At 38.6% G+C, this 14,694-nt stretch overlaps 1 protein-coding gene across 1 annotated transcript in view; it reads left to right on the top strand.

The window, feature by feature from the left end:
* The window catches only part of LOC126175772 (protein ecdysoneless), an 85,410-nt gene that overhangs the window by 2,483 nt on the left and 68,233 nt on the right, over positions 1–14,694 (top strand). The window contains exon 2 of the mRNA XM_049922742.1: positions 7,216–7,333. Coding sequence (XP_049778699.1) covers positions 7,216–7,333 — 118 coding nt within the window. The remainder of the gene's footprint in view (positions 1–7,215; positions 7,334–14,694) is intronic.

Below are 14,694 nucleotides of genomic sequence, written 5' to 3'. Positions count from 1 at the left end.
TACGTATTAGATACAATGGTAACACTCTCTTCTTTAAATAAGCCTACATGTTCTGTAAAATTACCTAACATGTCTTGGGAGAGCTATGTTGTCTTTCTTTCAAGTATACCCATTCAACTTCCCAAACATTTCTGTTACACATTTGTATGGGCTATGAATGACCAGTTATGATCCTAACAGCATGCCACTGAATTTGTTCAGTGTTGATTTTGATACCTACATGATAGGGACTTTGAACAGTGGACCAATACTCTAGAATTGGTTACACTAGCATCTTAGTATGGGATCTCCCTTGCAGAAGAATTATCACAAATCTTTTAAACACATAATGAAAGTAAGGATCCCAAAATTTATCTTTGAGCTACACCATACTTCACTAGTGTTGTCTGTTTATGCTTACATCCAAACATTTTTCTAAATTTCCAACAAATGATTATTATGTCATTTGCTTTGCCTCGACACTATAACAGTTTAGTTTGTGTAGAAGTATGTTGGGACATACATAATCAGGTGCTTTTGAAAGATCAAGAAAAACTGTACAGTCTCTTCGTTGCTCATCTAATGCCTTAATTACACTAGCTACAAAGTCAGCTGTTGCCGTGGTCATAGAGAGTTATTTGTACCTACCTATAATAGACAATACTATTAACTCTTGATGTAATGATGTAGTGTGAGACATCGTACATGTGCACACATAAAGAGAACAGTACAACAGAAAACCAGCCGGTGTTGCAAAGTTCACCTTTTTCATTTGCTTGCTGACCAGTTTCGGGCCAGGATCCATTTTCAAATCATCCAAATAAAACAGTATTTCCCAAAATAAAAGAACCATGTCAAGGTAAGTACATATGTATTATGAAGTGCAAATAAACAGTTACAGTGCATACAGGTGTATCAGTATATATGGTTCTTGTACTTTGGAAAATACTATTTTGTATATCTGGATGATTTGAAAATGGATTCCGGCCTGACACTAGTCATCAAGTAAATAAATAAAAAAAAAAAAAATGAAATTTGCAATTTTTGTCTAGTTTTCCATTGTACTGATTGAAAGAAGTTGCTGACCTGCAATTGTTCCAGCTTGCTGGAAGTTTGTAATAAGAGAATAGATCTGTGATAATACTTGTTTTGCAACTGCATTATTTTTTAGAATCTGGGTCATGGCATGAGACTGATCTGTAGTGTAGTGTAAGTCTAGGGGTTACTGTTTGGGTGTCAGTTGGTGAAGTCAACAAATACAGTTATGAAATCTTAATTGTAGTGAGTTACTGAGCTGTAGTGTGGCTCAAAGTGTGTCTTACAGCTTGGTTGCGAGTTAGTAAAGCTGGCAAATGTGTCACCATTGGAGTAACTATGGCCTGTATTTCTTGTTATGTTGTTTATTATGGCACTCATTGGATTACAGTGAGTTGTTTATATCTGTCATTTTAATGATGTTTTTAGTCAAAGCTGATAATCAGTATCAGAGGCTTCAGTTAACCCGTGGGAAGAAATGGAGAGAGATGAGACGAGCGCTTAAGGCACTTAGGATATTTTATCTGAACCTACCGTTACTGCGTCTTGTGACATAATGATCTTGAGATTTGTGACATGGGCAAACAGAAAGAGAACAGAAAATTTGCAGTCTTTTTGCGTCTATATTGTTTTTTTTGGAATGTGGTTTGTGGGTTTGTGGTGACAGATTGATCTGTAGTATAGCCCTAGCTCAAGGCCTAGCAGATAAAAATTCACTTGACACCTTACTGCACATTAACAGTGTAGGTGTAGACCAGATATGGCTTTAATTCAAAGCATTAGTTTTGACAGCAATTGAGAGATCTATGCCAAATAAATTAACAAACAACAGGGCTGATCCGTCTTGGTACACAAAATGGGACAGAACATTGTTGCAGAAACAATGAAAAAAGCATGCAAAATTTAAATGAACGCAAAATCTCCAAGAGTGTCAATCTTTTACAGAAGCTAGAAATTCAGTGCGAGATGCATATAATAGTTTCTACTGTGAAATTTGTCTTGAAACCTGGCAGAAAATCCAAAGAGATTCTGGTCATATGTAAAGTATGTTAGCAGCACAACACAATCAATGCCTTCTTTGTGCAGTAGCAATGGAAATACTATCGAGGACAGTGCTACCACAGCAGAGTTACTAAAAACAGCCTTCCAAAATTCTTCCACCAAAAAAGACGAAGTAAATATTCCAAAACTCAAATCAAGAACAGCTGCCAGCACAAGTAACTTAGATGTAGGCCTAGATATCCTCGGAGTAGCGAAGCAGCTTAAATCACATAAAAAAAGAAAGTCTTCTGGCCCAAACTATATACCAGTTGGGTTCCTTTCAGAGTATGCTGATGCAGTAGCTCTGTACTTAACAATCATATACAACCAACTGCTTTACGAAAGATCCATACCCAAAGGCTGGGAAGTTGCATAGATCCCACCAATATTCAAGAAAGGTAGTAGGAATAATCCACTAAATTAAAGGCTCATATCATTAACATCAATATGCGGCAGGATGTAGGGACTTATATTGTGTTTGAACATTATGAATTACCTTGAAGAGAACGGTCTATTGACACACAGTCAACACAGAGTTAGAAAACATTGTTCTTGTGAAACACAACCAGTTCTTTACCCACATGAAGTATTGAGTGCTATTTACAAGGGATTTCAAATTGATTCCTTATTTCTATATTTCCAGAAGGCTTTTGACACTGTACCACACAAGCGGCTTGCAGTGAAATTGCCTGCTTCTAGAATATCATCTCAGTTATGTGACTGGATTTGTGATTTCCTGTCAGAGAGACCTCAGTTTGAATTAATTGATGGAAAGTCATCGAGGAAAACAGAAGTGATTTTTGGCGTCCTCAAGGTAGTGTTACAGGCACTCTGCTGTTCCTTATGTATGTAAATGATTTAGGAGGCAGATTATGCTGTTGTTTATCGTTGAGTAAAGTCATCAGAAGATCAAAACAATTGGCAGTAGACCCTACATAATGAAAAGTGTGAGGTGATCCACATGAGTGCTAAAAGGAATTCGACAAACTTTGCTTAGCCTACACGATACATCAGTCAACTCTATAGGCCCTATATTCATTTAAATACCAAGTAACTACAATTACGAACAACTTAAATTGGAAAGAACGCACAGAAAATGATGTGGGGAAGGCACACCAAAGACTGCGTTTGGTTGACAGAACGCTTAGAAAATGCAAGAGATCTTCTAAAGAGACTGCCTACACTACACTTGTCCGTCCTGTTTTTGAGTACTGCTGCGCGGTCTGGCATCCTTACTATAGGATTAATGGAGTACATCAAAGAATTTCAAAGAAGAGCAACATGTTTTGCATTATTGCGACAGAGGGGAAAGAGTGTCAGGATTTGGGGTGGGCATTGTTAAAAATAGGCATTTTTCATTGCAGTGGAATCTTTTCCTGAAATTTCAATCACCAACTTTCTCCTCCGAATGCAAAAATATTTCGTTAACGCTGACCTACATAGGGAGAAATGATCATTATAATAAAATAAGGGAAATCAGAATTTGCATGGAAAGCTATAGGTGTTCATTTTTTCCGCACTCTGTTCAAGATTGGAATAATGGGGAATTATTGTGAAGGTGGTCTGATGAAGCCTCTGCTATGCACTTGAGTGTGATTTGCAGAGTATTAATGTAGATGTAGGTTAGGTTAAAAGGCGACCATCTGATTGTGAGTTGGTGTAGAAGTTGTTTGCATTCCATTTAGAGACTGAATGGACATAATTTAGTTCCAGTATGAAAGATATGGAGGAATTATGTGCAAAGTTTACACAGGATGTAAATTGTGTTCTGGAGTAGCGTATGTCAAGTAAGTGGGTTAAGGATAACCCTCCATGTTTTACAGACAAAATTCTTGTGCATTCTCAATTCAAAAGAAAGTGCGCAAATGACGACAGGCAGAAGTTAGAGATTTGTGCATCTGTAAAAAGATCAATGCACAACGCATATACCAACTAATGCCATTGTACCTTAGCAAAAGATCTTGCCAAGAACCCAATAAAATTCTGAACATAAGTAAAATCAGTAAATGGGTTGAAGGCTTCTATTCAGTCACTTGTTGACTACTCTGGTCGAGCAATAGAAGATAGCAAAAGGAAAGTTGAAGTTTTGAATTTTGCGTTTAAGAAATAATTTACACAGGAGGATCACACAAACGTACCGTCATTTGACCAACGTACAGACTCTGTGTGGAGGACATAGTAATGGGCATCCCTGGTTTAGGGAAGCAATTGGAAGAAGTAGAAACAAATAATTTGTCAGGTCCACATGGAATCTCAATTTGGTTCTGCAGAGAGTACTCTATGGCATTAGCCCTTTACTTAGCTTGAATTTAATGTGAATCTCTCACCCAGAGCAAAGTTCTAAGTGACTGGCAAAGAGAGCAGGTGACTGGAACATAATAAGGGTAAAATAATGGACCTACAAAATTGTTGAACATACTCTTGGTTTGAATATAACAAATTTCACTGAGACATATAAGCTTCTATCCACAAACAGCATGGTTTTAGAAAGCATTGTTCGAGTGAAACTAATTTTGCTGCTTTCACACACAATATACTGTGAATAACGGGTGAAGAGCAACAATACAAGCATACGGAATAGGTTTCCAGATTGTGAATGACTCAGACTTCTTAAGTGATAGAATGCAGTATGTTGTCCTCAATGGTGAGTTTTCATCAGAGTAAAGGTACCATCACGAGTGCCCCAGGGAGGTATTTTAGGACCACTATTACTATTATTCTCGATGTACATAAATGATCTGACAGACAGGGTGTGCAGCAGTATGCAGCTGTTTGCTGAATTTGCTGAAGTGCATGGGAAGGTGTCTCTGTTGAGTGATTGCAGGAGGGTACAAGATGTCTTGGACAAAATTTGTTGTAGGGGCGATAAATGGTTGCTGGCTCTAAATGTAGAAAAATGTAAGTTAATGCAAAGTAGTAGGAAGAACAATGCCATAATGTTCAAATATAGCATTAGTAGCCCTAGTGTACTGCTCGACACAAGTCAGGTCAATTAAATACCTAGGCGTAATGTTGCAAAGAGATATGAAATGACATGGTGAATGGTCGAATTTGGCTTATTGGGAGAATTTTAGGAAAGTGCCGTTCATCTGTAAAGAAGACTGTATATTGAATACTGCAACCAATTCTTGAGTAGTGCTTGAGTGTTTGGGATTCCTACTAGGTGGGATTGAAGGAAGACAGAAAAGCAATTCAGATCCGGGCTGCTAGTTTTGTTACTGGTACAGTTGATTAAATGCAAGTATTGTGGAGATGCTTCGTGAACTTGAGTGGGAATCTCTGAAAGGAAGATAACTTCTTTTAGCAGTATGCTGTTGTGAAAATTTGTTGAAACTGACTGCAGAATGATTCTACTGCCATCAATGTACGTTTCATGTAAGGACCATGAATAATATAAGAGAAAATAGGGCTCTTATGGAGGTATTCAAGCAGTCATTTTTCCCTTTGCAAGTGAAATGGGAAAGGAAATGACTAGTAGAGGTACAAGGTAACCTTCATTATGCACCATGCGGTGATTTGTGGAGTATGTATGTAGAAGTATATGTAGAAGGCTTCACTTAAACCAAGTTACTATAGTGATAACTTAATTTTAGACTGCAATACACAAAAATGGAGAAGAAAGGCAACCAGTCACATATTGGTGAGGAATTACACTTTGTGAAAGACACTATTTTTTATTTTTGTTATTATCCAAACATGTTTCAACACTTTACGTGCTATCGTCAGTGGGATTTTTATTTTCTTTCTCGCATGGCACTGGTAGTTGTATATGCTAGTAGCTTCATATCTACCTTACATTCTACATCATTTCATGGTTTTTTTTATGTTGTGAGCTTTCTTCTCTTGTTTGTAACCTGCTGAAGCACTTATTTCATTTTCAGTTGTCATTTCTTACTGTTACATGTGTGTTTGATTACAATGTATCAGCAAAGCACACAATTTCTGCTACCTTTTCACATGAAACAGCAGCAAAAACCTTGTGCTTTGTGGATACATTATAATCAGATGCATGTTTAATAGCAAGAAGTGATACCTGAAAAAGAAATAAGAGCTTCAACAGGTCACAAACAAGGGAAGGAAGACCATAATATAAAAAAGGACAAGCTGTAGAATGTATGGTAGATATTAAGCTATCAGCATACACAGCTAATAGCATCATGTAAGAAAGAAAATAAACAAAATTCTCACTGAATTTAATGTGTAATGGTTTGAAAAGTGTTTGGCTAATAACAAGTAAAAAATGTTGTCTTGAATAAGGCAGAATCCTGTCTAATTTTTCTTAGTACACCCAAAAATATAGATAATCACTCACAAATTGATTCTTTTCCATATCTCTCTCTCTCTCTCTCTCTCTCTCTCTCTCTCTCTCTCTCTCTCTCTCTCTCTCTCTCACACACACACACACACACACACACACACACACACACACACACTCTTCTCAGAAGAACCCACATGCAGCTCACATACACACACATTACTCAGACATACCTACGTGCAGCTATGGTTACGGTAATTGTTTGTGAGTATAGCGAGAGAGAAGGAAGGCATGTAGCACTTGAAATGGATTCAGATGTTGGGGCAAGACTGGGGTGGGGAAGTACTAGGAGGCATAATAGAAGGAGAAACAGGTGACTCGCAGAGGCAGCAACAAAATGAAAATTGAAAAAGGTAATACTCTCAAAATATAGAAAGAGAGAGGGTTTTGTGAAACACCTTTTCCAATCCTCAATGCCGTGATGACAACTCACTGTATGCTATTTTGTCACATTTTTGCAAGAATTTTGCAATAAACAGATAGATGCAATAATTGGTTTTGTATAAGAAACCTGGAAAACTGAATAAGAGCTGCACAAATAAATAGGTTCAATGATTTATCTGGTTTCTTGTACATGAGATAGATTTAAAGTCAGGCTGCGTGTGTGCGCATGCACGCGTGCATGGGTGGGTCTACTGTTGACAACGGCCTTAATGGCCGAAAACTATAATTGTGAGAATCTTGTTTGTTGTGCCTACCTGCGACTCATTGTCTCCGCTATATGGTGAGTAGCAACTTTCCTTCTCAGTATTGTTACATTCCATCCTGGATTTTCCATTGTTTGATTTAATGTCATACTGTACTTGTTATGGCAGACAAAATAGTGCTTGCTCTTTTTTTCTCAGATTACGTACCGTTGCACCTGCATGGAATCACTCACTTTGGAGATAACATTGAAGATGAATGGTTTATTGTGTTTTTACTGCTACAGTTGACAAAAGAGATACCAGGCCTTGTTGTGAGGTACAGCTTCGTTATACATCCTTTTAATATTAAATGATATGATTGTAAAACTGTAGTCTTTATAGATAACATAATCTTCATTATTATCAGTAGGGGTCAGATTTTAGGTCCTAAAAAGTTGGGAAATTATTTATTTTTTATGTTTTAAAAATGCTTGAAATATGGGACAATAAGGTAAAAATATTTGATTATAATTAATTTTATTTATGTGAATATGAACAATATGCAGTACTCATGAATGCAATTATGTTGCACCACACTGATTGCTGAAGAATTACTATACACATTGAGTCATCCTGAAGTTGTCCATCACAGACAACTGACAAGTATCCTGAAACACTGCGTTCTGCGGGGAAAGTGAGCGCTCCACACCACTAGATGTCAGTCTAGTAAATTTATAACATGGCACGTCAGTCATATTCACATAAATATTCTCTTCTTGGTGTCCAAGTAACTCATTTGAAATTTTGCATTTAGTTTGAAACTCACTATTGTTTTTAAACACACCTGAATTTAATTTTTGAATATTTGTGCTGTAGATCTACTAAGACTGTTCAGTTTCCTTTCGATGTCCTCAACATGCTAAACTGTTTCTGACAAAAGGGCCCTCCATTTTAAAGTCTCTGAATGGTGCCGCAAAGGAAACACAAGTTAGCAGATATATATTCCAAGTGTTTTTTACACTGTGTGAGTTAACATTTCCTGAAGTATTGCAATTGAAGTTGCATCACCTCTGTTCAGTACATTAGCTACTGAGGCAAAAACCATCAAAAATTTCTCCATAGTACTAGACTGCAGTGAGCCAGGTTCCCCTCCAAGTTATTAGTGATTTGGGTGGCAGTGGTACTTTGGGATTTTTAGTCTTAACTATGTAAATTCATCTAGGCAGTTTAATGGACATCCTTTTCCCCATTAAAAATAAATTTATAATTTACCCACATTAGTATATACTGCTCTAATTTTTTCACATGATCTGTGTAAACCATGTGCAATGCGTGTAACATGGATCATTTTAGGTTTAGAATAACTAACAAGACATTCGGCTGCCTTCTTTATCTATACTGCAACATCTGTTATTTCCAGTAAAAAATTGTCAAACTTCACACCATTGGCCACTTTTTTTCTAACACCCCAACAACTAAATTCCCAAATTTTTGCCATAGAGCCAGAAATTCCATCTAAAGTAACCCATGTTTTCTCCAGACATATCTTCACTAGTCATCGAGGCTCAGTTATACATACCTGACTGTCGCCCACCATATGGCCCAATAACCAGGAGAGATGGTCTGGAGCATCATTTCTTTTCACAGCAGGATCCCTTAGGTTGCCATCTGTGGCACACTTATCACAGTGGTATGTCAATGATATTTTATGCCCTGTTTTGTCGCTCTTCATGGCAAGCTATCCTGTGTTTATATTTCAGAAATAAAATGTCGTCCCACACACTGTGAGAGTTTTTACTTTGGAAAAACGATATTCCTTTAGTGGAGGTAGTGACTGACTTATTGTGAGGTAGTATTTTTTTATTATTATTTTTGACACTTATGATACACTCATAACCAATTTTGACCTTCAAATATAAAAAAAAAAGTTCCAGTGCTTATCTTCATGCTTGCCAAACCTTATTTTGACCAGCAAGGTCACCAGATCTCTCCCCAGTTGAGAATGTTTGAAGCATTGCGGGGCCCTCCAATCAGCTCGGCACTTAGACAATCTAACACGTCAGTTGGAAAGAATTTGGCAAGATATCCCTCAGGAGGACATCCAACAGCACTGTGATTCAGTGCCAAGCCAAATTATTATTCGCATAATGAAGGGAGGTGGACCAACACATTATTGACTTGCTCAGTTTGTGAAGCTCTTTCTCTTGAATATGGCACCCAATTTCTCTGGAATTGTAATCATTTGTTTGTCTGTACATGTGCATCACATCTACTGACTTCTGTCCCAGCTGGATAATTCCTTCATAGTGGGTTTTTTCTAAGTGACTACTTGATGGTCTGAAGACTGGCCCTACCAGATTAGCCTATGTTGCAAGTAGGACTGAGTGTAAAAAAGTCATTTTGGAAGGCACAAAAAGCACACAGTCGCAGCAGTATTGAGAATTGCATGAATAAGTGCAAAGCTGCATGGAAAGTGCGAGAAACAAAAAAGTTTAATATCTTTTTCCAAAAATTCAATGTTTTTTAAAAAAAAATCAGTTGAAGAAGCAGGAAATGTTGTTATCAATCTTAACATCAGTTCATCTGAGCTACTTTCAAAACATGTCTGTAGAGCATTTATAAATACAAGTATGTTCACCTTCTCCAAGGTATTGCCTAGTTTTGTTCTAAGAATATTAACACAGTTGAAATCATAAATGTAGATGTAATTGGCATATCTTGCAACATACTAAGGAAAGTAATTGATTGTATTGTGTATCTCTTAACATATTGTACCAACAAGCATGTATCTGAAGGATATTTTTCTGATGAGGTTAAAGTGTCTGTGGTATTTCTGACATGTAAAAAAGGAATTGTAGATTCACCTTAAAGCTACAGGCCAATTTCCATTGTCCCAGCGTTTACTAAAGTATTTGAATGTACTATTTACCAAATGTTATATGTTTATTTTGTAAACCTATAATTAGTGGCTCACAATGCGGCCTTGGCAAAAATTTGTGAACTGTTGATGCTCTAGACTCTGTCGTCAAATACCTACTTCAACTGTTTGGAGACAAAGGCTTTGCTTAAGCCATTTTTTGTGAGCTAAGTGAAGCCTTTGGCTGTTTAGGGCATAGACAACTTCTAGAAAGAAAAAGGACTTCTGTGGGTTTAGAGGTGGCAGCCTTAAACTATTAAAATCTTATCTATAGAACCGTAAACAAGTTGTCTGTGTTGGAAAAGAAACGTCCATTATAGGACAAGTTAAGGTAGGTGTTCCACAGGGATCTGTATTGGGCCCATTCTTGTTACTGGAAGCTAACCAGAGGGTGGTTGAATGACAGTGGGGGATAAATTCATAGAGTATTGCGAACTTTGTGGTAAAGGCTGATAACAAATGATTATTTGTAACTTTACATGATGATGGTTTTAGCTCATCCCTGAATTAAGGTAACTGCAGTTTCCTGATAGCGTCTTTTAATCTTATGTTTTAATTTTATTTTGCTGTCTACCAAACATTTTATATCATCATGTAAGTGATCAAAAATTTTTGTAGCAGCATTGTGCACCTCATTTTATCCACATTAAGGTTTGTCTTTAACACCAGAAGGGGTGCATGATGCACTACAAAAACTTTTGATCATTTGCCCAATGATGTAATATCTGTTACAGACAGCATAGTAAAATTTCAAAACAAACTTAAGAAAGTTTCCCCTTAACAACTCATTGTGTTCCATAATAAATTTCTATTATTGTAATGTGTAAAAGGTCGTGGGTAGGAATTACTAACTAGTATCTGTGGGTTAAATAACTATTTAAATAAAACAAAACTTATTAATTTGTGATGCAAAAGTAAAATGACTCATTCTATACCATTATGACTTATTGTGCTAAATGGTCCAGGGAAAAAGAAACTAACTAATCTTGCACAGTACATTTTTTAATTACTGCATTTGAGTTCAGTATTCGAATGTTTACCACAGGCTACAATAAAATGAGGACTACAAGCCCGAAAATTGTCTTGTAATCTTCCAAATAAGTAATACATGGCATTGTTTGAATCTGAATGCTGCTGGCAGGAGGCTACTTGCATGAATAATTATCAGATGCATTCAGTCAGGGTATTCACCCCTGTCACTGTGCTTTCAAGTGTGTGACCCACGACACCTTTAGAATAGCCGTGCCTGAAAGACAGAGCTGCAGAGCAAGTGTAACTGCAGTTGAACCCTCCACTAGCGAAACAGAGTATTTCATCTTGGACAAAATCATGAATCTTAAGGTAGACACATTTTGTATCTTCCATCAAAACATCAGCAGACTTGTTAGTAAAGAGGATAAATTTCTGCACACATTGAAGGAAGGAAGGGTCAGATGTAGTATTAGTAGGTGTGTTGCATTTAGCAGAAAATCCCACTGAAACCACTGCAATCGAACAGATATAACTTTGATGGGTACAAGCTGTTAAGAAGAAAGGCTGTCTGTACAAAAAATTAAGTTCTGGATTTTCATGTTAGTTAATATTATTTTGAACAGCTCTTTGAATTTTGGGCCACAACAGTGAACCAGTAAAAACAGAAGCAACATTACTGACAGTTTATAGGCAGCCCACAGGAAATACAAGCTTCATTAAACAGCTAGAGATATATTTAAGGCAGCTGTGTAAACATAGCTAGCAAATCATTGTGAAAACACAGACACTTGTAACCAATGCTTACAATTGACCATCATATAATATGAAAGATACTCCATAAAAATCACCACTCTCATCAAAATTTATGCTGTGGATAAAAAAACCAGGCTCAGCTTTTGTCTGTTACAGTAGTCTCAATAGTCCATATCTTAAAATTGATGACTCGTTAAATCCTGATCTCACTTCCTTCAGTAGTCTGATTTCGGCTCTGAGCCACACTTTGTTACGCAAAAAACAAGACGCAGTAAATGGTAAGGTTGAATACTGAGTTCATTTGTTAGGATAATACTACTCTGCTTCATAGCCACGAGTCATCTATACCACAAGCACCTATGAACCAAGCAGAGACCACGAGAGAAAACCACGTATCATAGCAACATTGTTGAGTCATATGGCAAATTGCAGTGGTACACAGCATATTTGTAGTGCTGCGAGAGTTCTGTTGCTGTCAGGCTATACCTGAGTGACAGAGTATGGCCTATGATGGCATCACTTCAATCTTCTGTGGTGGGGTGGCAGCTGCTGGCAAGAGACTGGCCCCAGCTGCATTCTTGTGTGATGGAGTGGCACTTCCTGGTAAGAGCCTGCCCCCAGCTGCATAACTGCCTGTGGAGGGTCTATATCAGTAGTGCTGCTGGATACTAAACGTAGGATAAAAAAAACAACCAAAAGACTAAGCTACGAAAAACACATATTTTTGAACCTATTTTCAGCAATGTACTTAACCCGAATTAAAAATGCTCCTATCGTAGCACAAAAAAGATGAATATGCCCAGAGCAGAAGTAGGGGTGAAAAAAAAAATGTTTTCGACTTTTCTGGTAGCTTCAAATATATTTAGATTGAAACATCTTGATTTATTCACACATTCTTACTTGTTACTATTAGTATCCACATCATATAATAAAGCATCATGTCACATAAAGTAACACATCATTTCATCCTGCATGACATTTGTCATGTCACGCAATATGGCTTAACATGCCATTAAAGTTTAGGATGCATGCATCCTCACAGTAGGGTACTTCCTATTATTGATGCATCCCCACCCTTGGATACTTCCTATTGTAGATGCACCCTCTCTAGAAGCACACAAATTTGTGTCTATTTGTTCTGACATCCCTCTCCATACATGTAATAGGGGTGGGTTTTGGGGGAGAAATGGTCCCCTTAGGGGAAAAAGGCGGCCCACCCAGAAATCCAAAAAAATTTGAATCCCCCCCCCCGAACAAATCCACCCCCTGAAATTTTGTGAGAAAATAAAACACCAACCGCCACACTTACAATTTTATTTATTTTGTTTTCAGGCTGTAATTGACGCAGAAGGGGTCAACACGATCCATATATATGTATATCGCATCAGTGGTCAGCATATATATATATATATATATATATATATATATATATATATAATAGAAGGAAACATTCCACGAAGGAAAAATATATTTAAAAACAAAGATGATGTGACTTACCAAATGAAAGTGCTGGCAGGTCGACAGACACACAAACAAACACAAACATACACACAAAATCCAAGCTTTCGCAACCAACGGTTGCCTCGTCAGGAAAGAGGGAAGGAGAAGGAAAGACAAAAGGATATGGGTTTTAAGGGAGAGGGTAAGGAGTCATTCCAGTCCCGGGAGCGGAAAGACTTACCTTAGGGGGAAAAAAGGACAGGTATACACTCGCACACACACACATATCCATCCACACATACACAGACACAAGCAGACATTTGTAAAGGCAAAGAGTTTGGGCAGAGATGTCAGTCGGGACGGAAGTACAGAGGCAAAGATGATGTTGAAAGACAGGTGAGGTATGAGCGGCGGCAGATTGAAATTAGAAATTAGCGGAGATTGAGGCCTGGCGGATAGCGAGAAGAGAGGATATGCTGAAGGGCAAGTTCCCATCTCCGGAGTTCTGACAGGTTGGTGTTAGTGGGAAGTATCCAGATAACCCGGACGGTGTAACACTGTGCCAAGATGTGCTGGCCGTGCACCAAGGCATGTTTAGCCACAGGGTGATCCTCATTACCAACAAACACTGTCTGCCTGTGTCCATTCATGCGAATGGACAGTTTGTTGCTGGTCATTCCCACATAGAATGCATCACAGTGTAGGCAGGTCAGTTGGTAGATCACGTGGGTGCTTTCACACGTGGCTCTGCCTTTGATTGTGTACACCTTCCGGGTTACAGGACTGGAGTAGGTGGTGGTGGGAGGGTGCAAGGGACACGTTTTACACCGGGGGCGGTTACAAGGGTAGGAGCCAGAGGGTAGGGAAGGTGGTTTGGGGATTTCATAGGGATGAACCAAGAGGTTACGAAGGTTAGGTGGACGGCGGAAAGACACTCTTGGTGGAGTGGGGAGGATTTCATGAAGGATGGATCTCACTTCAGGGCAGGATTTGAGGAAGTTGTATCCCTGCTGGAGAGCCACATTCAGAATCTGATCCAGTCCCGGAAAGTATCCTGTCACAAGTGGGGCACTTTTGTGGTTCTTCTGTGGGAGGTTCTGGGTTTGAGAGGATGAGGAAGTGGCTCTGGTTATTTGCTTCTGTACCAGGTCGGGAGGGTAGTTGCGGGATGCGAAAGCTGTTGTCAGGTTGTTGGTGTAATGCCTCAGGGATTCCGGACTGGAGCAGATTCGTTTGCCACGAAGACCTAGGCTGTAGGGAAGGGACCGTTTGATGTGGAATGGGTGGCAGCTGTCGTAATGGAGGTACTGTTGCTTGTTGGTGTGTTTGATGTGGACGGACGTGTGAAGCTGGCCATTGGACAGGTGAAGGTCAACATCAAGGAAAGTGGCATGGGATTTGGAGTAGGACCAGGTGAATCTGATGGAACCAAAGGAGTTGAGGTTGGAGAGGAAATTCTGGAGTTCTTCTTCACTGTGAGTCCAGATCATGAAGATGTCATCAATAAATCTGTACCAAACTTTGGGTTGGCAGGCCTGGGTAACCAAGAAGGCTTCCTCTAAGCGACCCATGAATAGGTTGGCGAACAAGGGGGCCATCCTGGTACCCATGGCTGT

Source organism: Schistocerca cancellata, chromosome 3 (assembly GCF_023864275.1).
Source record: "Schistocerca cancellata isolate TAMUIC-IGC-003103 chromosome 3, iqSchCanc2.1, whole genome shotgun sequence".
Classification (NCBI taxonomy): Eukaryota; Metazoa; Arthropoda; class Insecta; order Orthoptera; family Acrididae; genus Schistocerca; species Schistocerca cancellata.
The sequence above is the reverse complement of the archived record's forward strand: the minus strand, read 5'-3'. Positions and strand labels throughout refer to the sequence as shown.